The sequence below is a fragment of the Stegodyphus dumicola genome, chromosome 12, assembly GCF_044657685.1.
Source record: "Stegodyphus dumicola isolate Sdum_Otavi_A_Nest chromosome 12, ASM4465768v1".
Lineage (NCBI taxonomy): Eukaryota > Metazoa > Arthropoda > Arachnida > Araneae > Eresidae > Stegodyphus > Stegodyphus dumicola.
This window is the reverse complement of record NC_140779.1, coordinates 80,298,763-80,326,154: the sequence shown is the minus strand read 5'-3', so window position 1 is coordinate 80,326,154 and position 27,392 is coordinate 80,298,763. Positions and strand designations below refer to the sequence as shown.

Genomic DNA, 27,392 nt, shown 5'->3' with positions numbered 1-27,392 from the left:
CTCCCCAAAAACCCAAGAAATGCATGCAAACAATGTCGGCAAGGAAGATGATGGCGACTGTTTTTTGGGACAGAAAAGGTGTAATTTTGGTGGACTTCCTGGAAAGAGGCACTACAATAAACTCTCAAAGGTATTGCCAAACTCTCCAAAAACTCAGAAGAGCAATTCAAAACAAGCGCAGAGGAATGTTGAGCTCTAAGATCTTGTTGATTCACGACAACGCCCGGCCCCACACGGCAAATGTCACTCGTAAAGTTCTTGAATCTTTTAAGTGGGAGTTGTTTCCTCATCCGCCGTACAATCCCGACCTGGCACCGAGCGGCTTCCACCTATTCCCAGCAATGAAGAAGTGGCTGGCTATGCAGCGTTTTGATGACGACGCACAGCTGCAAGAAGAGGTAACGAAGTGGTTGAAGGCGCAGGCGGCCGAATTTTTCGACGAAGGAATTTCCAAGCTCGTACATCGCTACGATAAATGCCTTAATTTGTATGGTGACTATGTAGAAAAGTAGTATTTGAGTGTGGCTTTCATCTGTATATAATAAAATTTGTTTCCTATACTTTGTTTATTTTTTAATTCCAAAACGTAATCTACTTTCTGGATAGCCCTCGTATGATAGGAAAAGTTGTAGGAAAAGAAAGCGGAAGACTCTTGATATTTTTTTCTTTTCTTTTCTTTTTCTTTCTTTTTTTTTTTTTTTTTTTTTTTAAATCTGATGTGGATACCACAAGACTTCTTTGTACGGCCCATTAAAATATATACATTTTTTTGTTGAACTTTATTTAAACTTATTCCTTTGAATTATTATAATTTATTTAACCGTTTTTTCAAGACAAATTGAAAATGACATCAAACATTGCAAATTCTGAAATTAAATATTCTGTTCAATTTTTGTCGCACGGGAGTCAAACTTCTAATTTTATTTTTTTCATAACAAGTGCAAAACTTTTCCAAAAATAAGTATAGGAACCGGGAGATCGCATTAAAAATTATATTCCGTTAACTGTCGAAAATAATTTTTTTTTTAAATTTGACATTGCCAAAACATGAATATTTTTGGCATTTAAAACATTTCTGTAATTAGAAGTATATGACTAGCAAAAATAAAGGCAAATGACTGCAAAAATAAAGCCAAATAAGGACTTTTAAGCCGGTTAAGGTGATGGGTGTGTGTGTGATATATATATATCCCACACACGTTTAGTGATGCTGATTTCAGTAAAAAAGGGAGGTGCACAACTAGAAGTTACAGAAGCCCTATATACAAAATTTTAATGTTCAACAGTTAATCGTTCCTGAGTTATGCGAGATACATGCATGCATACATAAGTATGTACCTATGTACGTATTTGCAGACGTAAAGAAAAAAAATCATCCAAATGGATTCGGGAACGGTCGAAGTGGTGCCCGAAAGTTTTCGCAATTATAGTACTTCTTTTACTTCATACAAGAAAGTAAAAAATGATATCAGTTGCTGTTTTTAAATACAACAACTATATGCGAAATATTTAAATGTTTAGCCTCTTTGCCTGTCATTCTTTCTCAGTAGCTAATGAATTAGTAATAATAGTAATGAGTCAAAACGTTTGCTGAGAGGATATTTATTTGACCTCATAACGTAGTAAAAAATAAATAAATGAATAAAATATTTGAGCTGTAGGAATGGATTGGCTGTAAGGGGTTTATCAGCTTTTGATTCAGTTGTGTATTAAAAAAGGCTTGAAATCAACGCTATTAGGATAAAATTAAGTGTTATCAAAACATTGGAATGGAAGCTGGAATACATAATTTATTCATATCCATTTCTAAGCACTGGAATTCCCATTATTTGTTTTAGCTCGAAATGTGCATTTAAATGTCAAATCTTAAAATACATTATTAGATTACAGCTCATAAACATTTATAATTTTTATCTATTTATAATAAAAAGAAATTTAGCTGAAATAATAATGTGTAATAGGTAATTTATTAATGAAATATATTTTTAATGGCTTACATTCATATAAAACATGAATCGATTTCGAGGTGATGAGACACAGATCCCTCTTCTTCAGGAGCAAACAGCAAAACTCTTTTTGTTCCTGAAGAAGTGGGGCCTTTGTATGATCACCGTCGAGATCAATAGTGCTTTTTCAAAATCTAACCAAAGTAAGGTTGCTGTTTTGACTAATTCTGAGCAAATATATTTACTTAATAGATAAAGAAGTAATAAACAAAATAACTAAAATATCAGGCTGCTTATGTAAGATTAGTATGGCTTTCAGAAAGGAACTGCTATAATAATAATATTAATAATAATAAGAAATTTTGTATTCGTGCTAGTGTGTTCGTTTATTTAACTAAATACGACAAGGTACCAGAGAGTTATTCGCTTGAAGGAAGAGGTGCCTTTGTGGTTCTGAAAGAAACATAGTTATATAATGCATTTGGAAAACACATGAAAACATGTATGTAGACAAATCTTTCGTTGGAATACGAATGTGGATCAACTGAACCAGTGTGGTATAATATAATGTGATTTGTGAAATATGAACTTAAATTTCAAAAATAACTATAATTTTTTTAAAGGAAGCATTTTATCAAAAAAGATTCGCGGCTTTTTTTCCATTATCTTTGCAGGTTTTCATTAATTTAGTCAGATGTATAATTTTTTCAAACTGACACTTACGAAACATAGGAATCCCAATAAAAAGTTTGCGATTTTTTTAAATCATTGCCACATCAAAAATTATCAGTTACTGCCTTACAAATTATCACTTCTAAAATATGCGATTATATACTCTATCGCTTTGTTTCATGAACAGCTTGATAAGGTCGACTAGTAATTTTTGCTATTTTCTTTTTCTTTTATTCAATCAGTCACTTAAAGATATCATTGTATTTATAAATATCAGCTGAAAGCAACCCCTTTCCTTTCCTCACTATGCGTAAATTTAAGACAATTTTGATTTTAGTAGCAATCGTATAGTAACAAAAAAAAAAAAAAAATGAAAACTTTAAAACAAATTAAAATTATTTTATATGTGTTTGGTACTTTCTTGTGTTTGGCTGAAGCTACAGACGAAGTCAGTATTGAAATTTTTAAAACATTAAGTGAACTGAATGATAGATGGTTGCAAGCTATCTCTATTCCAGAAGCTGCCATGCTGTTGAAACACCCACCTTATAGCCACCATGTAAAAAGACAGTCTTTGAGTCATGTAAATATTTCTGAAATTTTGTCGCAAAAAAACTATTCTTACTCAGCAAATGAAGCAACTGAAGGTACAGTAAGAAGCTGCAGTGACGATTTAGTACAAATTATTTATAATGTGGAATCTGAATGGGCCTTACAAAGTAAGTTTTTAATAGCAAAATCATTTTAAATTTATTTATGTATCATTTCATTAGTAGAATTTTTCTGTGTGTATGAACTTATGTCAAAATTAGGTATATATATGAATTCACGTCAAGTGTTCTGGGTGCATCACTTTTGATGCATCCACAAATACAAATCAAAACATTTTTAAACATTTCTATATTCTATATGCAGTTTTAAATAAATGCATTTAAGATGCAGAATTTTAAATTGAAAAACAGCTGTCAAATTGAAAAAAAAAATGTACGTTTTTATGTAATGTGACTTAAATTTTTTAATTAAGAATTATAAGTATTAAGCTTGCAATACTAAAAAGTTGAATTATATATTTGTTAAGGTAAACAAAGTGTTTATTCTGAAAAGGTACTTTAAATTTTAATTTGTTATACTTTTGCTATTTTTTTGAAAATTTTATATTGAAATTAATTTTGGATTGTTACTCAAATATAAATATATTTAGTTGAATCCTTACTCTTCTCAAAGCATTTGGTTAAAATTATTTTACCGTTGTTTAAAAGCGCTTGATTTTTATACTTTTTGAATTTATTTAGTTTACTCGTTCTTCTGTGTTCAAGAGAAGAATATTTTACTTATTTATTTATTTATTCTATTTTATGTCATTGTAAATTAGAATTTTTAAATAGATTGTTGAATAATATACATTCAGGAGTTTCCAGAATTATTTTAATTGGGTTTTAATTTGGATTTTTGTTTCGTGTAAGAAGTATATGAGAAATGCACATAAATAGAATTAAGGTTTACCACTTTTATTTTTTTTTATTTTTCGCTGTACTTCTGAAAATGTCTGTCACTGCAATTAATAATATTATAAAAATGCATTTTTTAAGGATATGCTTTTGTTAATTTCATTGTCATTTTTAAAGAGAAAAAAGTTTAAAATAATAATGAAAAACAATTATAAATCGCATTGGAAATCTTTACAAAAATGTTTTCCTTAAGGACTTTTATAGCACTGTATTTTTCTTTGCTTTTGCGAAAATCATGTTTCATTTAAACAACAAAAGTGAAATTAACTCTGAGGTTGGTTTTATACAAATAAGTACCTATTTCAAGGAAGTCAAGCACAAGATTTCTGTTTTTGGAGGAGCTAAAATATTCTCACCATGTAATATTATAAGACAGAATTTTTTAAAAAGGAGATGGTTACAGCCGAAAACATCGCGGAGGAAACAATGCGGAGAAAACAAGAAAGGCGAAAACGTCGTGGTACAAAACATAGTGGGAAAAAATAAAGCAAAGAGAAAACAGCGCAGTTCTAAAACATCGTGGTACAAAATATTGTCGTCGAAAGGTTCAAAACTTCGCAGTTTAAAAACATCGTCGAAAAAATCGTTGTAAAAAATAAAGTACCTATAAATCATTACATGACGATAACATCGCAGACATGCTTTTTTAATGATTTTATAACTATAAATGGATATTCGCATAATGATTTGTGAGTGCAAGATGGAAAGAAGGATAATTTTTACTTTCATATTTTTTATTAACTAATAAATTAAAAAAACAGAAGAAGAAATTTAAACAAGGCAAGAAATAATTTTCGCTAAGAGTATCAGATTAACAAAAGTAAAGAAAATAATCTCATAATTAACTTAACAACTTTTTTATAGATAAAGCCATGCAGTTTCTTATCTTTCTTTTTTAGATTACACGTTTCATGAAAAATTACCAATAAAATTTATAAGAGAAATAATTTATTAATGACCTTTGTTTGTTAACTTTGTTAGTTTAAAATTCGATTAAGTGCTATAAGTTGCATTAGTTTTCTATCTTTAAGTTTCCATATTATATTTTCAGCTAATATTTATTAGTTAATAAAAAATATGAAAGTAAAAATTGTCCTTCTTTCCATCTTGCACTCACAAATAATTATGTGAGCATCCTTTTACAATCATTAAAACCTGAAAAAAGCATGTCTGCGATGTTATCGTCATGGATGATTTGTAGGTACTTTAATTTTTACAACGATATTTTTAACGACGACTATGTCAACTTTACTTTTTGTACCACGACGTTTTCGTCCGCGATGCTTTTGCCGCGATATTTTCGGCGAAGAGATATTCCGTGCGTGTCTCTCGAAATTTATAGAGTTTTTCCTACAAATACTTTTCGGCAAAACGCATTTCAGCCAACATGAATTTAAGAAAGCTTTTTGTCAAAGATTTAGTTTATTAACTATGTATTTTTTCCATATATATTACCCTTCATCGTCTGGTCATGCAATAATCAAGCTAAAGAAAAGTCGTTGCCTAATAATTTATATTCATGAAATAATTAGAAACTTACTCATTCCATAATTTTCATAATATTCAGCCGATTTACTTTTGTGTAAATCGATGTTTGTGAATTTCATTTCCATACAAATGTGTTATTATGTCCCTAATGAATTTAAAACTGTCTGGAGTTGAGATAATTATTTAATTCAAAATAATATGTAGATTATGCTGTTTATTTAAAAAAATTGTTTTTATTTTGTCAAACACTACGTGGCATAAATTAAAATGGAAAAAAATTGCTTTGAATGACGAGAACTTGAATTTAAGTGCTTGACGGCTGGAATTATTTAACATGAACTTTTAAAAAGGTTAATTTTTTATCACGTTTAATCAAACAAGGGCGATATTTCAACTTTTTACGAAGAATGATTTTATAGTTCTTAAAAATATAATACATTTTAACCCCGGACAGGTTAACACTTGTCTGATACTGGCAATTGCGTCTTTCATTCGGCGAAAAGAATAATTCTGATATGATGTTAAAAACACAATACGAAACAGAGACAAGCACTTTTATTATTTGTGACATAACTTATTTATTTTCAAACAATTAGAAACAATGGAATTAACACATTGGATGTATCTGAAATTGCTTCGAGTCGATAATTTATTTGGATATAATTCAAAAAAAATTTTTCTTCCGCTTCATATAAGTTTTATACGTTTCAGTATGATTAAAATCAAATTTAAGAATATGAAAAGAAACCGGTCGATCATATTTTAACAAAATATTCACAATTCTTTCAACTGTCATTCGAAACTGTAGGATAAATGAAAACAACATTGCACAATGGAAATACTTTAAGTGGTTCTCTGGTTAAAGAAAATTAATAAATATTTGATATTAAAACTCAATCTGAGATTGGCATAAATTTTGGTGCATACTATAAGTAGTTTAATTCCTTTATATCATAAAATTTAGTTAATTACAATTGAAGCTATTTTAGTACCTTTTTTTCATTTATTTTTGTTATAAATTATAAAATGTTTTAAATTTTATTTTATTTTGTTTTAGTTTGCGTCCTGTTTTAGGCCGCATCATTGTTATTTTAACATTTAAACTGATTATTGAGTATCATAAGTGATTAAAAATGCCCAACATTAATTGCATACGGTGTAAATTTCATTATTCAAGTTTAGTGTTTTCCTGAAGAGGACAAGAAGGAAACTCTTGGATGGTATTGCTTAGAAAGATGTCTCGTAAATACGATTTTCTACCAGATTAGAAGTTATTATTCCTTTTTTATAATGCAATGAAGTACACATAAATTTAGAAGTACAAGTGATCTCATTTATAAATGGGAAATAAAAATATGAGATGAGTACCACATTCTGTGATTTAAAATACATAGTATTTATTAATGTAAATATTCACTGTATTTAAATAAGATTATTTGTTCAGGGTAGAAGAAATAGTATTTACATTTGACTGTCGTCTCTCATAATTACTGTACTACTAGTATTGCTTTTTTTCTATCCCACGATAGCTAATTTAGTGTATTATCTCATTTGATTATCATACATGAGAAGGAATACAGTACAATCTCGGATCACGAACGTCTCACTTCATGAAAAAAACTATTTGAACATAAAACACCTCGAATGATGAACAGTATTTCGAATTACGAATACTCAAGGCGGCAACATATGATTTTCAAAGGCGTATTGAAGTAACTTCTACCACATAATTAACACTCAAGTCTTTCTCGAAAGATCATTTTTATATCTTCCATAGCTTTGCTCTTATTAATAAAGCTTGGTAGCAAGGGACTTAGAAAACCATGAATTCTGGCCTGGACGAAATTATAGCCCGATTGCGTTGCAGACAGAGACTTTGAGCGCTTTGATACAGACGTTTTTGTTATCCATGATACTGTATCCGTAGGTAGAAACATAGGCTAAGGAGTTAACAATAAAAATCGAAGAAATTACTAGACAACCAATAAAAATGAGCTTAGTAAGAAAAAACTACAACGTGAAAAGGAGCAATAAAAGGCGATTGTAGAAAAAATATCCTCAGAAGAACAGAAAGAAAGAAAAACGACTCCAATTCTCTGCTTTGCGAAATTTATACTAAATGGAACAAGACGCAAAGTTTTCACCTAACGATATAGCCTTCATAAAGCAGTAGCAAGCTACAGAAAAAATATTTTCGATGACGATACCGTATCTCAGATTAGAAACATTTTAAAATACAGGTAACAAGAAAACACACTAAAACATTCTGAGTGAAACAGAGGCCCAGTGAGTCTCAAGCAGAGTGGTGCTTAGAGATAAGGGGAATATATAAAAAAAATGACGCTTTACGACAGTTAACCTGATATTTTTATCGAAGGAAATTTCGCATCCAAACAATATAAACCTCGTCATATTTTTCCTTATGTCATTTCCTTTGTATAGGTACTGTAAAATTAATTTGTCATCTAATTTATCTTTAATAGTGTATATATATATATATTTAACGATTCCCTCGGTTTTGGGTTATGAGCCTGTATACAAAGTACTGTTGCAAAGTTTAAATAAGCAACCATCTGTAATTTAGAAACGATTTAATCCATTTTACATTAATTCCTCAGATAAAATCTTTTCGATTTACAAACATTTCGAAGGCCTTCGGGAACGAATTAAGTTCGTAAACCGAGGTATTACTGTACATCATGCATACGAACTCATGGTAGTCTTTGGCTTTAACAGTATTAGGATAATATATTATTGCAATAAGTATTTAATATGTTGAAAAAAGTAAGGTTTGCCTCAGAGAATAATTATTTAAAAAAAAGTGGATTTAAAGTGGAGTAATTTTCAATTTTTATAATTTTTTCTATATTTAACACAAATGTGAGTCAATTTCGATTTAGAACTCGTATACATTATGTAAGAAACTTACTCTTATCTATATTGTAGGTTACAAAATATACTGTAGAACGTCCGTAAGTTCTCGTACGCCTAGGTTTGGGTAACACAGAAAGCAATGTCAGTATAATGTTAGTTTATTTATTCAGTACATACCTGTACTACAGTTGAGTACTTAGATATACGAACTGTGTATTCAGTGGGCTTATATGTGCTCCATCGGGATGAACACACAGATGTATGCGTCTGCATAGCCTCTTTGACATGTTGCAGAGCATATGAGAGGTTATCTTCTGAAAGGCTTCCTCCACATTTTTGAACATTTCCTCATCTATGCTCTGCCAACGATGATGATGGTGTGAGTTGATTATTTTTTACAATGTCTAGTCTACATTGTTGAAAGATTTGAGTTTCACGATGGCCATTTCAATGGAGAGGGAAATGTTGGAGAACAACGCCCTCCAATCCAACGGCCTGGAAACTTTTCATTAAAGAAATATCCCCCTAAAGAGCAACATGGGATTTTGGATTCCTGATACCTGATGCAAATTAGCGGTTAACAAAGTTCCAGAATGTATAAATAAGAATGTCTATTCACATATTCGTCAAGAAAGCAGTGTTGCCGATACCAAGCAACTAACTATAAACAATACCACAATTAAAATTAGACTAACACTGTTTTCTATGATACTCAAACCTGACGGTATGGGGACTTCCTGGACATCCTGTATATAACCGTTATTTAATAACTATGCTAATTAAAAGTTAAATAATTCTATAAAAATTGATTTGCTAATATAGCTATAGAGCGTTTTCTTTAAAGGAAAATTAGAAAAATATTTTATGAACTAAATTACTATTTACTTTGTACTATATTTGAAAGAGAATTCATGCATCCATTAATGTTATGCAAACTTCATAATATTAATAGCTTAATCATAATATTAATGTAGTGCATTGCAAACTTCAGATGAGAAGAAGACTTCCCCTCTCACATTTAATATGTTATACTGTAATTATAATTAATTACTGTTATAAACAATATTCTTCTTTTTGAATTTATTTGCAGTGTTGGATTCTGATGGCAAACTTACCAGTGGGCTGTTAAGAGGTGGATTAATATGGCCAGGACATTACGGCGAATGCAATTCTGTTTATGCTCCTAAGGATGAAGATGGCCATGGGGACTTTTATGGACAATACTGCGTTACATCATGGTCTATGAATTTAGGAGGAAAGGCAAGCTGTTAACATTATTTTTAATATTTTTCTTTCATGGTATTTGCTAGCCAAAAACATTATTCAAATTTGTTTTAACTGCCACTAACCGGTGTTGTATGATCAATTAGTTGTCACGAAATATTCATTAAAACGTTAATCAAACTTTGCAAGAAGCTTACATATGTAATAAAAAGTTAGTTTTTTGATCTCCAAATATTAACTATAGTTAATATTTGGAGATCAAAAATCAAAAATCATCAAAATTTCCAGGCTTTTGCAGCGAGTCTCTGCATTTTATTCTAATTCATGCAATTAAATAAGTACATTTTATGTAATTTTTTAAAATGCGTGCAGTCGAAATGAAAGGTGAATGGTCAATGTCAGGTACTACGACTATTCATTCTTTGACGAGGATGAAAACTCAGGTACTTTTTCCGATCATTGTTGAAACTCATGTAATACGTATTTAGAATATGTAATTAATAAAAATCCTCATTTACTGTTTCCTTTCTTAAAATTACGTTTTAATAATACGTTTTAATAAATTAAAAATAATAAATAAAAAATACGTTTTAATAAACATGTATAGAAAGCTTTTTGTATCATAGCTATATAATTTAAGGAACAGCTCAAAAACATGACTTCTTATATTTTTGAATCATGTAGGATAAGGTTGCATTAGTCGTACTGTAGGTTATTTTGAAGCAGGAAGACGTGATTAATGGGCAATGCCCTCGCCGGGACTCGAACCTGGACCTCTCGAATTCGCGCAGAGTGTGCTACCGTTAAATCACGAATGCATGAAGAAAGGAGGCAGGAAATACTTTATAGTACCCCATAACAAATATATATAAATCTTAGGATCTATGAAAGAAATAAAAATTGTGTGTGGTTAGTAATATCTTGTGTTGTCAGTGCTCTTTTTTATTATAATAAAATTCTATACTGTCTGCTTTCTTTGATAAAATAAATAAAATTTATGAATGCGAACTCAATACAACTTAGACAACCAGTATTCTAGCCGACATTACCTATAGAAATCGATTAATGAAGTTAGAATAATTCGAAGAACTAAGTTTAAATGAGGTGCAGCAAAAAAATTTGCATAATTTAATAGGCCGTACAAGGAAGTCATGCAGTGTCCTGCATCAAATGTTTTTAAAAATTTACGACACTTTTCAAAATATAACATTCTGAAATTAATTCTGAAATGCATTATTTGTAGTAACTCTGTATAATATGTTGGCAAACAAATATTTGAACAAATAAAATTACTGTCATCACTGTTAATCAGATTTAAAGAAGTATTACATAATTTCAGTACTCCAATTTGCCACTAACTGTTGGACTATGCATTCCTGACTCTTGTACCGGTGAAGACATACAAACTATTGTAAAGAATGTTTTTCATATTTTAGGTAAATAAACTATTTAATTCTAACTTGCTTATATTTTTCCTTCAGTGAAAAGTGAAATGCATTTTAACTTGCATTAATATTAATTAATTCATTTTTTTCTTGTAGATCGTTTTCCAGTACTAAAACAACACAGTTCACTACTAAGCCTAAAAAGTGTGACCTGCAAACCTAAAACAAAAACTCTGGATGTTTCTAGCATTATTTATTTGTAAGTTTTCATTATTTACCTCTTAAAATATTCTTATACAATTCTTATAAGCGTATTTGGAACAATTAAAAGTGTCGATTTTATTAACTTTTAAAGAATATGCGCCATTTTAAATTTTATCTTATTTCCTGGAAAATGGAACAAAATTACTTGCTTTAAAATATTTTAAAGTTAAGATTCTATTACTCATATGATGTATACTAAGCTAAGCGAATTTCCATTCTTAATTGTAAATCAAATATACAAATTCAAAAGAGAAAAATGATTAAACGAATTTGAATTTAAGAGCTAATTTTATCATGGAGTATAAAAATACAGTTAGAACAATTGTTATTTCAACTCAAAGTTGGTTATTTATAATAAAGTAGATTTTGTAATTTCTTCAGAGGGACCTTAAAGGTTTATAGAAGTTTGCTTTTTCCATTTAATTTTCTTTCCAAATTAAATAATGAATGCCATAATTCAGCGTAGTTTGCCTGTCTTATGTAACTTCTTATCAGTAGCAACACTATGAAGCTGCGAAGCTTCGTGCCTCAGCGATATTTTAAATCTGTTAATCTTATCTGTATAATCTTATAACAATACACATTTATCCACTGAAAAGAAAAAAATTTCAGATTCACTAGAAGTGCTTATTCTAAAAATCAACGTTAATTTACGTTTTATTTTCTTTTCCAAATTTTAAAGCAGACATTTTTCTTTTACTCTCAAAGACAGCACTGCATTTTTCAGACTTTGGAATCTAAAATCAATCCATGTTACTTTAATCAGAAATTCTGAAAATGTGTCATGATTATTACTACGTTTCTATACTGCTATACCAAATAATACCGTGTGCATGCGAAATTATATGCTGGAATTTTTAGCAATGTTTCATTGGTTATTTCAACTGCATATAAATTACATTAGGGAAAATTTTACCTTTATCAAATTTTCATTTATATACTTTGTAAGGATTCTGTTAATTTATCTAACAGTTAAATTTTGAGTTAAAGTTACTGTCCTATCTTTTCTTAATTTCAAGCTTACAACTTCCGGCCAGAACGTATTTTTATAATCGCGTTTGAATGCAAATAAGAAGAAGTATTTAACAGTGAAGTTCTACTGACTTCGTTAGAGAGAGAACCAGTGATTCTGACTAGCGCGCGTCCGCCTTTTTAGGCTACTCTCTCTTAAGCTGTTACGCTCGGCCATACTTTAGGCCCTCGATAGCTTCGCCGTTATTTAGCTTTAAGGGTCCAACTCTGTTAGAATCTTGATAGCTTCGGCTTTTTAGTTAGATTAGTTAAGTTAATTTCTTAGTTTTTGAGTTCAGGCCCGAGTGGAGGCTTTATTGTAAAACTCCAAGAAGGAGTTCTGTGAAATTAATTTGGAATAATAAAGGGTCTTTTACCCTTCCGAAGTTTTATTTTTCTGTCTCACGAACTCAAACGATTATTCGCTTACTAGTTCTTAAGATTCTTCAACTTTAACTGTAGCTTAAAAGTACAATGGTTAGAATCTTACAGCTTTTTTTAGGAATTTAACGATTTGACGAATCCCGTACACGGTAGTTATTGAATTAATTAGATCAATATATTTTACGAAAAAAATAATCTAATATATAATAACAATGCGTTTGAGTACTAATAGGATACTTTTGTAGATCATAGTATAAATATCGTACCCTTATGTGAAATCCTTCTCTAGATAAGTACCAGAATTTTACTGTTTTTGAGGTTGTTTCTGATGGCATGAGATCTGTTACGTTAGTAACTTGTGTGCAAGGCCTTTGCAACATACGAGTACTACACCGGAACATTTCTGCATATCCAAGAATGTGGCAGTAATAGTCTGTTTCTGTTGAAGTGGATTAAACACCCAAAGGTTATCTGCCTTAGAATAGGAGTGACTTGATGAAGGACTTCAAGGAAACTTGCTCGTCAGTTATGTCACATTTAAGAGGAAAAAACTATTAATTGCTAAAAATGCTCATCTTCAGTTTTTATGCCGTTAATAGTCTGATGAAGAGTTGAATGACCATGTAAGAATCCGAAATGCATATAATGTATATTTTCGAATCCAAGAAGACTTCGAATCCGAGATGATCTTCTTCCCATTCTTAATGCGAGAAATATTCATTACTTCTTTACGTTTCTCACGCACAAGTGCCATTACTTCCATCCCAATATTCTCGAATCTTCCGCTCTGTAAGTGCTAAAAGCGAATGAGCAATTTTAAAACGTTTTTTAGCCTTTCGCCATCACTTAATTATCAGTCTATATGAAATCATACTTCTTCGACCCCACACAGTTCTTTATTGCTTCTTAGCCAAGATTTTGAAGTTTTGCGAAGTTCAGTGAACTTCCTTGTTCATTACTGCGATGAATTACATACAGGTATCCGTAAAATAAATTTACGAAGATAATGTACACGTACCATTTTTTTTTTTGTGGTACGGAGTATTATATTTTATTGCGAAGTTCAGAAGAGGAATACGCAAAGTCTCACAACATTTGATAAGAAAAATGTTCGCCACAACAATCACTACGTGCAAAAGCACAAGAAACTCCACATTATACATCGCTAATGTAAAGCAATCCCATCTCTTCCGGCAGAAAATTTTTAAAAATATATCGTTTAGATTTGGAGATATAAGTTTTTTTCATTATTTTTTATTTCTTTTGTTTTTTGACAGTTTTGAATAATCTTGTCATCAACAGTAATTCAACAGTTTTCGAAGAAACCTCGTAGAAGGCTTATTATTATAAAAAAGAAGGATCTAGAAGACATTCATCAAGTCTTTTGATTGCGATATACTGTTTCAAGGTAGCAGAAAAATAATTTTCTGGTTTTAATCCTAGTACACGGTAAACATGGGATTTGACGACTTTTGGTAACATTTTGATGTGCAGTAATCGCGGTATTTATAACGAGCAGTAAACGAGTCATTTTGGTACTGGCGACAATTTTCAAAAATCGCGCCAATTCGACACCGTATACTAGAATTTCACCCTTTTCTGGTCTTCATTATAGATTTCGGAAACTTAACACTGAATCGAATTTAAGTATAAAATCCAAGAGATAATCGAGGAAAGGAATGTTCTTATCATTTACTTTGTGAATTTGAATTAACGTTTTATAAATAGAAATAAACTACTATTTTGTTATTTTAAAGTTATGTTTACGTTTTTAAATCGAAAACAGAATAAGGAATATTTTACTCGAACTGTGTATTAATTATGTCGAATTTTTTATCAAAGATTTTCTCAAAATTTTCTCATAAAATTTTCAAGACATCTTAGATATTTGGTTCATACATAAAGCCGAATATTTGGGTACTTTTCAGAATCCCATTACCTAGACCCACGGTGGCATTGATAAAATAACGTAAGGGGGTAGAAATGAGTTACGATATCTCGTACTGACCAACAAAATGGGGGTAAGCACGTCTGCATAACGGTATAAGGCTTATTTATCACAAAAATGTAATTTAATGTTTGTATGCTTATTTGATTAGGGTGAAACACCCAAAAACTAGCTCTTTAACGAAGGGATGCCTTCTTGTAGGACTTTCTACGGAAAATAGCTCGTATATATGTTATACAATGGAAAAACATAAAAACGCTCGATATATTTTGTAGTCTTTCATTCTGTCATGTTCGAACTAGAATACGCATAAATTAGCAGCTTTTCTTCTTTAAAAATTATGTTAACTTAAAATTATGTTTTTAAATTTTTACTAATGGTTTCTCGCGGAAAATATCTTTAAAATATCAAATGTAGAATTTCAAATTGCAGCTGAGTATCTTAAAACAACAGAAATAAACCATGCATATAAAGTTTTAAAGATTTTAAATAATCTGTAGTTCCAAATTTAGGCAAGTGCAGATTTTGAATTCTGCATAGCAGCCATTCACGAAAGAAATCTGAAAGAGATCTTTGACTTCATAGTGTGTTAAATCCACGCATTTATTAGAAAGCGTACAGATTTAAACCTTGATCATTATAGTTATTAGTAACAGGCGCTAGAATGGTTACATCCAGTGAATATAAGCAAGAATACTCATAAGCATATTCTAGATCACTTTGCTTGTTACTGAGTACAAAGATGGAGCAGGCATACTTGAAATTTGATATTTTACTGATGAGCACTGCATCTGCTAAAACATTAGTGTTGAGCCTAAGCAGAAAAGAGTTAAACTGATGATCTTGTTTAGTGATGCATCTCTGCCAGTGTTTTGAGCATTATATTTTGGCTTGGTGCTTTCAGTTGCGAACTAGAGAATGAGTATCCGGAGAATCATACTGCTTTTCACTTTAAATGCAATATTAAATAAATTACAAAAACGTTCGAAATTATATTATAATGTAAGCCTTGCTTCAAATGATTTTGTACAGCTGTTGGTTAATATATGTCTTCTCATCTGAGTTAAGCTACTTTATTTTCAATTGAAAAAACTATCAGCATATCCCTCATGTATGAAGTATCGTTTTCATATATATATATATTTTTAAATTCCTTTCTAAGTCCTGGAGTCATCCATCCTAATGACAAAACTGTTCTGTTAAATTTAACCGTCTGATTGACATTTATATCATGCAAATCGTGAATTTTAATATTATTTAATTATTTAAAAGCTATTACTGAGTATTAATTTAGAAGTCAAACAACAAAAATCAGCGTTATATTTTCAAATTTTCACAGGACTAGTTTCGATGGTTTTAGCGAATCATCATCCTCAGCTGCAAAAGCGCAAAAAAATGCGCTCACCATTAAACCATCAAAATGTTTTTTCCTCTTTTGCAGCTGAGAATGATGGTTCAGTAAAACCATCGAAACTAGTCCTGTGAAAATTTGATAACATAACGCTGATTTTTGTTGTTTGACTTCTAAATTAATATTTGTTCGGCGTGTTATTGTGTCTTAATTATTACTGAGTGATTGTATCAGCTTGCGTAACATAGATTCCAACTCACACGTAAAGATCTTAAACGTTCTCAACTGAAACAGATAAGACAGATAGAGCTTTAATTTTATTGTAATGTTTTCATTTTAGGTATTCTAATATTTTATCTTAGATTTTATAATTTGTATAATTTTTATATTTTATTACTAAATGTTATTTATTATTAAATTTTATATAATTTTTGAATTAAAATTTTTATAGCATTATATTTGACTTTCAAGGTTTTTGTTACTAAATTTTATTTATTATTAAATTTTATATAATTTTTGAATTAAAATTCTTATAACATTATATTTGATTTTCAGGGTTTTTGTTTTTGGTTTTGTGCTTCTGACAGTTATTGGAAGTATTGTAACTATAATCGACAGAAGAAAGCGTCTTAAGCTGACTATTGCAAAGCAACCGAGGCAAGGAAATTCTCAAAGCTTTGAAGCTAATACTGCATCTTATGTCTCTGAAGTATCTGAAATAAACGCTGTAACAGATGAAAAGCTACCAGCAGGGAAAACATCCGAAAGAAATGAAATTTCAAAAACATCTGAAAGAACTAAATCTGAACCCACTACCATACAGATATCTGAAAAAAAGGAATCTTCAACTGATACTTCCAAAACATCTGAAAGAACTAAATCTGTGCCTACTGCTCTGAAAATATCTGAAGAAACTGAGTCTGCGTCGCATATACCAGAAATCTCTGAAACTAACCTTACAGTAAACAAAGAAATTTCTTCTAGTGACAAAGCTTCCTTAATGGATAATCCGGAACTGGGAGTTGTAATTCACTCAAAAAAATCAGGTTTGTGAACGTCATTTATATAGTTTATTTTATCAACTGAATAAACCGAATAACATGCAAGGTAATCTATCTGGTCTTTCTCTGTTGTAACTTGTGACCAGACCTCAATAAGACTTTAAGCGCCTTATCGCTAAGTACTACAGATACTTAAGAAGGGTGTAAATGACTCTTTATTTTAAACTAAAATAGATAAACAGAAGGGTACTTACAAATCAGTCAGCATTTATGTTTAGAACTCAAAATCAAAATTCAAATGTAAAACTAAATCTAGATATCTGATAGCCAAAGATTTCCCAGAGTATATTAATCACGAAGTCGGCTCGGAATAAGACTTTTACCGGCGTGAAATTACTGTCGGCAAACATAATGCACGGCCGAAGACATGAATTATTATCTTAGATAATGTGGCCTTCAATAGGCAGAACACGCTCTGGTTTCACTTAAATGCATGCGAACTAAGTTGCATTCTGGCGAGAAAACAGAAAACAGAAATGACAGTAAAGATTTAACAGGTTAAGCAAATTAAATAAACCTTATAAACATTTTAATAAACGAGTTTATAATGTACTGCCTTTTTCAGCAGGAATTTTTAAGGATTTTCATTTTGCAATGGATAAGTTACTGTTAATTTTTTCAGTCTTTCCATACAATATTTTGTAACAAATTTTATTTTAATATCCGCATAGATTTTACATATCATAGTTGTCATTCCCAAAAAATTGTAAGTTGGAGCACTCACCAAAAGTAATAACTATTGTTAAATCTGTTTATCTATAATAAGGTTGAAAAGATAAACAATCAAAATAGGTTGCTGTAGCAACGATCAGAATAACATGACTGACCTGTAGTGCCCATTGAGGGGTGAAGCAGGCGGAATAATAATAAATAAATAAATAAGATATCATAGTTGTTATAGCATCTAATATTAATATAGCATGAAATTAAACCTTTTAACAAGTAGTGCTTCTGGTCTATCTGGTGTTGTAATGTTTTTCAAACTAGAATCCTGTCTACAGATTTTTATATACACTATCACACAGGAAACACTGAAACACAGTGAAAGTTTTAATTCAGTATTACACAGATTTCAAGATCTTTAAGCCAGATTTAGCTTATCGAAATTTCCACATGACCATGATTTATTTAGAAGCGTGATAAAAACTTGGTTTCGCAAGATACCTTTCTATAGGACGCAGATTTTGTTTTCGGCTATTTTCTGAGACAGATTAAAAATTAAACTAGTGAAAATAAGATAAAATCCAGAATGTGTTTTCGTAAAATAAACTGGAGATGTGTACCTGGTTGGTATTTTCATTGCTATTCAGCAAAAACTAAATAAAGTACAATACCCGTGGCCAGATTCGGAGTCAGTGATTAATGGAAGAAGACAGTGTACGATATTTTCTTCTTCCTTAACGAGTGACTTGGTAGTGTAATTGGAATCATGTCCGAATATCAGCATCAGAAGATCCGGAGTTCAAATCACGGCGAAGACACAGCTCATTTTTTGTTTTCTGCTTCAAACCGCCTAATGACTCTACAGTACGTCTTTTGACATCTGCGCAAATGTGCCAAGATGGATGTCACAGCGTCTAGTTTTGTGCACTCGAACGCAGAGTTTGTCACTCCAAGAGGCTGGCATTATTCAGCATGGTATATACTGCAATACTGAGTATTGAGAATTTGAGTAAAGGGATCAGATTTTATCTTTTTAAAAATATCTTCTTCCAGTTGAATGTTTTGCTTTCTTGCAAAAACAAAAAGTGAAAATAATTGTGGACGAAAGGAAAACGTTTTACAATTTAAAAAAAACCCATAAAAATTTTAAAAAATTTAAAGAAATCACAGAATGTCACAGAAATTACATTATAGAATGAATTTAAATTTGAGACATTATTTATGCTTAAGGCTTCCCCACATTATTTTCTTCTCTTAAGTCTGTAGATCTTCTGGAAGATTCTAAAATCCATCTATAATTTTTCAGAAAAGTGTTTACATTGTAGGGCTACTAGTCCTTACTTAACTTAAACTTAGTCCCTTGTGAGACTGTCAGGAGATTTACTGTCCAGTTTATGAAAGTAACTCCATTTCAGAGAAAGGTTTGAAAAACCTTTTTATTTTTAAATTTAACAAATACTCGGCCTGTGCTTACAGAATAGTCCTCGCTGCTTGTGGGATTTAAAGTAACATAACAATAAATTTAAATTTAAAGTAATTCAACTCTGGAAATTTACAATATTTATCAAACCTTACTTCATACTAAACCAACTGCGCGAACAAAATCTGCTAGCAAAATGCTAACTTCGATCTAAAGTAATTCTCAGAGCCTGGGTGAGGAACTGCCACAACAGTGAGCTCTTTTCCGAACATTCAGGAACAGTGTTTTCTTATACACCTAGCTGATTTCCATCTTGCTAAAAGCCGATGAAAGCGGAAGTTAGAGTACAGATGAAATAATAAGGTAATTAGACAATTATTATAAGCCTTACAACATAAGGTTTAGAATTAAATTCTTTTAAAGGTTTCCCATTTAATGAAACTTTAATCGCTTTTTTATTAACATATTTTTACGTTTTAAAGGAAAACTAAACAAAGGGGCTTCATCCCGTAGTATTGATATTGAATAGTTTGACACCCAACAATAGATTCATTAAAAAGAAAAGACATTTTCTAATGACTGTTAAAACTTTTGGTTATTTACAACACGTTTGTTAGATCTTAAATAAAACCAAAGGAGATCTTGCGTTCCATGAAGAAAAACAATAATGTAAGGTCAAAATATGATATGAAACACAAAGCATGTGTTTTCCTTGGAATCCGCGAACAAGCAAACAGATAAAACAACAGGCTTGCGAATTAGAAACAAATCTCACATAGGGATGGCGCGAGCACTCTAAAACTCACCGCTTGGTATATGGCGATGTCCTGAGGACAGGTGTATGGCGAGATCCGGCGCAGACAATTTCTTGCAGTTTAGCTGCGGTAAATTTTTAGATTATCAGTTCCTTTCGAAAACCATCTCTAATAGCAAACCATCATAGTTAATATTTATAATGGTATCACATAAGAGCCACCTGAGGTGATAAATTAAACTATCTCCTCTTGACATTAGAAATATTGTTTCGTGACTATCGTTTTTATGTCTCAGCAGTGATAATCATCAATTGAGAGGCTAGTGCTGGCGTAGCAGCCTCTGACTAATGCGTCGTCCTAAACATCATACAACTCGTCAACGTGTAGCTATGCTTTGAAGTGCCATCAGTATCATAATGTTGACTCATGGATATGTGATGAAATGTTGCAGCTATTGCTACCGTATGTACTGAGTATTCCAAACGCCAAATTTTTAACAGGTTAACGCGGCTCCAAACACAACTAATATCAGTAGATATTATATGCAAACTCTCGAAAAGATTGTTTGGCTAACACAAACCCTCAGATTGAGAATCTGTGGGATATGATTTTTTGTCATGAAAATGCTCTACGCTGCTCTTGGAATAAAAATGAGTTGAAGCGTTGGGCATACTTCTTTACTAATTATCTTCTGAATCTGATCATTGCGCTTGTGTAATAATTTTAAACTAAAATTTAAATTGATAAATTTCGCAAAAACTGTCTGTAAAATCTTTGCTCGTTGCAATTGTGCACTTCATAGTGTTATCACTTCCAAGAAATTAAAACTTATACAACAGATGTCAAAAGCGCTGACATTTAAAAAATGTACGATAGCATAAGCATTTTTAAGCTGCATGAAGCACTTACATTTCAAAATGAATATTATGAAATATTTTCTCCGCTTCATTGGCAAATGCATTTTTAAAGAGATGCAAAATGCAAATTAAACAAAGTAAAACAAACTAAATTTTTTTAATGCGGGCTTACTTTTTTGTGTATATAATTTTGCGTGTTTTGAAGCAATTTTTCATGGTACTGCGTTTCTCAGGATAGCAGTGTGCCAAAAGAATCCTTTTAACCGTTATATATCGAAAGCTCTGAACAAGCTAATGAAAATGTAACTTAAAAAGAAATATTTTAGCGCAATATTTCTGCTTCAGTGACTTTGACTGCTTAGATTTATTGATATAAATACGTAAAAGTTTGAAAAGAATATACTGTACGATTTTTACCCTATCTTTTTTCTTACATTTATTCTTTTTTAATAAATCGTTTTATTACTATTGACCGTGCTTTTTTTCACAGTGATTGTTGTCACATACGATTTCTTAACTGTAAAAAAGCATTATTTAAAGAAATTTTCTTCCGTAATATCGCAATGTATAGTTCTGTGTAATATACTTTTCTAAATACTACTTTCATGCAATAAACAAATTTCATTGCAATATAAAACATTTATTGAAACAACGGTGTATTTGTGTATAATTTTTCTTTCATTTACAGATGATTCTGTAGCTAAGAGAATTTTGCTATGTTTTTCTGCAATTTGTAATGGAGAAAAAATACTAGATACTCGTGTATCAGAGGGTCAGTTGTTGAGTATTCATGGAATACGATTCTTGAGTTTAATATGGGTCATATTAGGACATACGTATATTTCTTCTGTTTCTATTATTGGTAAGTATATGGAAAGCTTTATTTAATATTTCATATGCAAATCGTATGTACAGATAAAGCATTCATTTTTTAGTTATATTAACGTTTTGATTCATATGAAGGGTATTATTCGATAGTTAAATTTCTTAGATTCAAATATTAAGTTCAATCAGTTTATAAAATCAGATTAATTTTAAACTGAAATTTTTAATTTAAGAGTTCTTCGTGAATTTATCGCTGCTTGTACACACATTTTGTATTTTAGTTTCGACGTAATCAAATTTTATTTCAGTTGTAGAAATAGTTAAATACTAATCAAAAACATTTTGAATATCCGTATCAAAATAATATGAAGTAAAAAATTTATTTCAAACAACTTTAGCTATTGAAGATTAAACGAAAATATTAAGCGCAGAATATTAAACGAGCATGCGCACATGTCAAAGAACAAGACAGACTTTTTAGTTATTTTCTTTTTAATTTTTTTACATTTTGATATCATTAAATGTAAAGCAAAACTGTTGTTTATTATTATTTCATTGATTTTTAGGTAACAGATTGGATGCTTTAAAAGACATGGATACCTTTCCATTTCAAGTGCTTCTGCAAGCTCCGTTTTCAGTTGATTCATTTTTTCTCCTCAGGTGAACAAAATTTACTGTATTTAGAAAAGTATTCACTGATATATAATAAATTAAGTAAACACATAAATGCTTTTAAAACCAAATTTCAAATCCTAAAATGCTTTCGAATCTCTCAAATTCTTCATATAAAAATAATAGTAGAAAAATAATTATTGCTTTATACTAGAAGTTCTTAATTAAAGCAGACATTAAAAAAGCTGCGTTTATTAAAAACTAATTTTAGAATATGGTTTTTTAAATATATTTATATTTGTTTAAAAGATGCAAATGAGATTTACTAAACAAAGTATATAATTACAACTTTCGAATCTTATAGTTCATTTTCTCAATATAGTTTGCTAAAAATATTTGAGTAAAAATTCAGAGCTCTTATCTATTTCCAGAATTTCATAATATTAAAGCAAATACTGGGGACGATTAATTCAAGAGTTAACACAAATAAACTCTGAATCAAAATGTTAATGGTTTTCCATAGAATTAAGAGTGTAGCACTGAAAGGTGTCACGAAGTAATTAATACCTTTGATCCAAGTGCTCTGAAATCGCAATAATCTTTTACGTTTCCTTTTCTTTTTTTTTTTAAAGAAACTCCAGTAGTACTTTTTTAAAGGAACTTTGTTAAAGAACTCTAGTAGAGTGCCAATAAAAGATAACTAATGGCAGGTGGCATCATAACGTCAGCAATCTTGATGTTTCCAAAATTTTGAGTTAAAATGTTTAACGATTAAGTTAAGACCTGAAAGTTTCGAATGATGAAAACAGCACGAAATTTCGAATCGTAGGATTTTGAGAATTCGAATATTTCCATTCCTGCTTTCAGCTGAATGATATGATACACTTCCCCTCACTTTAGCTAAAGTATACGAAAACAAAAAGAGTTTTCAACTAAGGAATGAGATGCACTGGGAACAAAATTAATAAAAATAGGATTTAGTCAATTACACTACCGATACATTGCATTTTAGTTGAATTTTGATGCTTTGGAAAAAACTTATCTCTCGACTTCTTGAGTTGATGATAGTATGCGCTGCGTTTAAAGCCATCGCGAGACTGTGTTTTCATCGCTTCCGATAATGAGACAAAAATATTTATATCACATTCAATGAACTTTTTGAAATCTCGCTGAATAATGCGCTGAAGTTATTTTGATCGTCAAAGTTGTTTTCGGTATCAAATAACAATTTTTTAAAACATTTGCCCTAAAACTGACTAAGCTGACTGCATTTTCTGCATTTGCATTTATAAGATTTTACAACTTTTAAATAAAACTATTATTTTAAATATTGTATTAAAGCTTGTTTATTAATTATTTTTTGGCTTTTAATACTGTGTTTTTCATCTTTACCGTAGTGGATTCCTCTTAACCTATTTGTTTCTGAAAGAAGCTGCAAAAAGAAATGGAAAAATAAACTGGCTATATTTTTATGTTCATAGGTTTTGGAGGTAATGGTTATTTTATATAAATTCAGTTAAACTGGAAATTTATTTATGTCTGCAAATTTTAATTTTTCTGAGGGTTTTAAAAATTTAATTATTTATATGATTAGTACTGTATTGCAATAAAAGATAAAACGGTGTTTTTTAATTAGAAGAATAAATACAAGTCATCTCATTAAAATTCGACACAGGCTTCTTCATTATAAAAAAATAATATTTATTTTATTTGATAATTATAATTATTTTACATCGCACTTTCAGATTTTCAACTGAATTTAAGAAATATTTGGTAAATACATAATACACGTTATGCACTATGTAAATACAATGCAATTTTTGTGAGTTTATGAAACAGATATAAATTTAAATGTTATGTTAAATTACGCATATATACTAATTTTTTTTAAATCATATATATATTTGCTCTTTGTAAAACGCATGCAATAGATTTTTAAGAGTAAAAAATTAGGAATCTAAATGATACATTTATATTTTGTTTGTATTTTCTTAATTTTTCATCAGAAAATGTTTGAAATTAAAAACAGCTTCCTGCCAGTGGAAGAGTATTTTATAAACCTGCTATATTATTTTATTCATTTCAAAATAAGCGATTGTACATTAATTTCTCTAATTTAACACTGTCATATCATTAATATTTAAGTACTAACCCATAGTATGTAAAACAGAATTTACGTTTGTAGCACAATATTTCTGGTAATATGCAACATAAAGTTCATGCCAATTTTTGAATAGACAGTAGTAAATTCAGTATAAGTGCTATGTTCAAAATCAATTAACAAGTTTTACTTTATAAGGCCATTAGTGAAGAGATTTTGAAAAAGGTATCGTATTCATTCTAGGAATTCCCAAGTCAATAGTTGGCAACGTCGTATGAAATGAAAAACAGATTGAGATGAATAAACTAGGGAAATCTTTTAACTAATAGAACAATTCAATCATTACCAGGCTGAGAATAGTGCAAGCATATGTTCTGACTCTATTTTACGTAATATGAATCCTGTTAAGATTTGTGAAACTCCCGTAAGCACAAATGCAATGGAGTTACAACATCTAGCGACGTGCGACGCTAGAAGAAACTTTTACGCGAAATGAGTTTTTTGCAGCACTATTTCAAATGAGAGAGTTTCTAGCCGAAATAGTTGCGTTGGACGCTCTGTCTCAGATATCTACTTCGGATATTTTGCGACGCTAATGAAAATGTTTCCTTGCGCATTATCTGCTTCACATGGGTCTTCGCCAAATAGCGTTTTTTGCGCAAGTCAACCAATCAGATATCCTAGAAATCAAGATTCTCGGATATATTTGTTTCGACAAGCTGTTGAGAGTAGTAGATCCGAGTGCAGTTTAAAGCGAAGGACCTTCCAAGCTAGATATTCATGCAACTGATCACAAGGTCAATGAATGCTGGAACAAATGCTAGCTGCATGACTGGTGCAATGTACAGAATGCAAATCTTAGACTTCAGTAGAAACTAATCTCATTCTCATAGTGCCACGCTTTAAAAATTGGATGGGGAATTTAGCGTTTAAAAGTTCATGAGAACAATTTATTCAACTTTGTTTAGTCCCCGACAGTAAAGTTGGTGTAAACAATGCCACTGTATGAGACTGGCTTCATGGCTTAGCCTAGGTATGGCGATGTGTAGAAAATAGAAAGCTTGGATTCTAACAGAAATCAGTATCATGGGCATCATAGTATAATCTCAAGCTTTATTAAATGGACGGGTTTAGCGAATTCTGACACCCGTCCAATTAGTAAATTGGTCCAATTAGTATTAATAGTCTATGTTCTAAGCTCTTTGATTTTGGAGAATGAAACTGGTGGAGATAATGGTCATGGTATGACACTTGTTTTTATGATTTAGCCTAATAGTTATTGTCGACAAAAATCATCCTCACAAAATCGATAAAATCAATACTGCATAGATATTATGTACTCTCAGATTGAAAGTATATTTTAAAAAGACCCTTATTTTTATAGAAACACAATATGCCATACTGCGTGTGATGTAACAGAATGGTTTGAGTTCACATGCAGCTAAAATGTTGTAATATTAATGAGCTCTGTAGCCTGATTGGAGTACATTCGCGGCTTTATCAGGCTTATCAATTGTTAGAACAATTTTAGAATCAACTTCAGTCTCCAATCTTGCTCAAGTCTAATTAATGTATATTTATAGTCGAATGAAAATTCATTTCACCTGGTATTCATGAAAAGGGTACGGAGGATATGTTTCAAAGCGACCATTGTAGCAAACAGATCAGTAAGATTATTAGAGACGATTTAAAGAAATGATAGAATATTTCTGTATGTAATTTATTGAACTTGTCTAAGTTATTCTATTTCCTTTCTTTGTTATTTTACACTTTTAAAATCTTTTTTAGGTTGACGCCTGCTTACATGGTAATTGTTTTCTTCTACATGTTTGTTTTCAAATACCTTGGATCTGGACCTTTCTGGGAAGACAAGCATTGTGATAACAGCCACAGTGACTGGTGGAAATACTTGTTGTACATAAATAACTTTATTCCCATAAATCAAATGGTATTCTATTTCTTCAAATTTGTTTATAGAGAAGTTGTACTGTACTTTATTATCAGTAATGAAATGATTTTTACATTTGTTTGCTAGCCTTTGCATAATCGTATGCAGTCTAGTTTGACATTTTAAACTAAGTCATAATTATTAACAAAGATATCCAGTGATAATTTTACCATGAAATTAAAAGCAGAAATGCTCTCAAACAACTTTTCAACACTCTGAAAATGTTGCATTCAAATAGCAGGACCTTGTTTTCCGAAAACTGATTTTTATAAATTACTAATAACATTAGACATCTGAATTTCGCAGAAATACTTAATTTATTATAAACAAAGAGAGCTTTGAATATCATGCCCAACATTAGGAATTTTTCTCTTTCTCATATACTTCCTTTAAGAAAATAATCACAGTAAATACATTTTTAACCAATATAACATTCATCTCCCATTTTCATAATTTCAAAAATTTTAAATGCATTGAACAGAAACTATAAAATTTGACTTTCTTTACAGTATGCATTTACGTGGACTTCTTTTTATACTAAAAAAGAAAAGAATTTGTACCGAAAAAGAAACGAATTTATACTGAAAAAGAAAAGAAACGTTCCAAAAATTAAAATTAAAATTATTCAGTTTAAAAATTTGGTTTATAAACATTTAATTGAAAAATTAATATCTTCTATACTGTATGGGCAAGTCATGTCGCAAAATAGTCTGTGTATAAACTGATGAAATAAATTGTCAAGGAAATCATCTTCAGATGAAAATATAATTGCATTATTTCACATGGAAGTAATAGGAACATTTAAAAATCGTCTTCCTTAATAAATTTTCTTAGGATTTGATTATTTGAGCATTCCATTTGGCTTCTACAAAAAAAATAAGTTCTTATTAGAAGTTCGTAAGTTTATTCTTAATTTGCGACTAGGAAAAAAATCGATTGGAAAAGTTGTTGAAATAATTAACTTAAAACATTTAACAGGTTTTGCGCCGTAAAACATTATTAAAAATATAAAATTTAAAGTATAAAATTTGAAAGTATAAAATAAATGAAAATGTGAAACATTCAAAAATAAAACTTGAAAGTATAAAATTCGAA

General features: G+C 30.4%; 1 protein-coding gene across 1 annotated transcript in view; it reads left to right on the top strand.

The window, feature by feature from the left end:
- Nucleotides 1–2,912: 2,912 nt before the first annotated feature.
- Nucleotides 2,913–27,392, top strand: part of LOC118187364 (O-acyltransferase like protein-like) — a 37,314-nt gene continuing 12,834 nt past the window's right edge. The window contains exons 1-9 of the mRNA XM_035357569.2: nt 2,913–3,337; nt 9,579–9,748; nt 11,052–11,148; nt 11,254–11,356; nt 16,611–17,101; nt 21,500–21,673; nt 22,203–22,296; nt 23,646–23,738; nt 26,138–26,297. Of these exons, the coding sequence (XP_035213460.2) occupies nt 2,989–3,337; nt 9,579–9,748; nt 11,052–11,148; nt 11,254–11,356; nt 16,611–17,101; nt 21,500–21,673; nt 22,203–22,296; nt 23,646–23,738; nt 26,138–26,297 (1,731 nt within the window). The 5' untranslated portion in view covers nt 2,913–2,988. The remainder of the gene's footprint in view (nt 3,338–9,578; nt 9,749–11,051; nt 11,149–11,253; nt 11,357–16,610; nt 17,102–21,499; nt 21,674–22,202; nt 22,297–23,645; nt 23,739–26,137; nt 26,298–27,392) is intronic.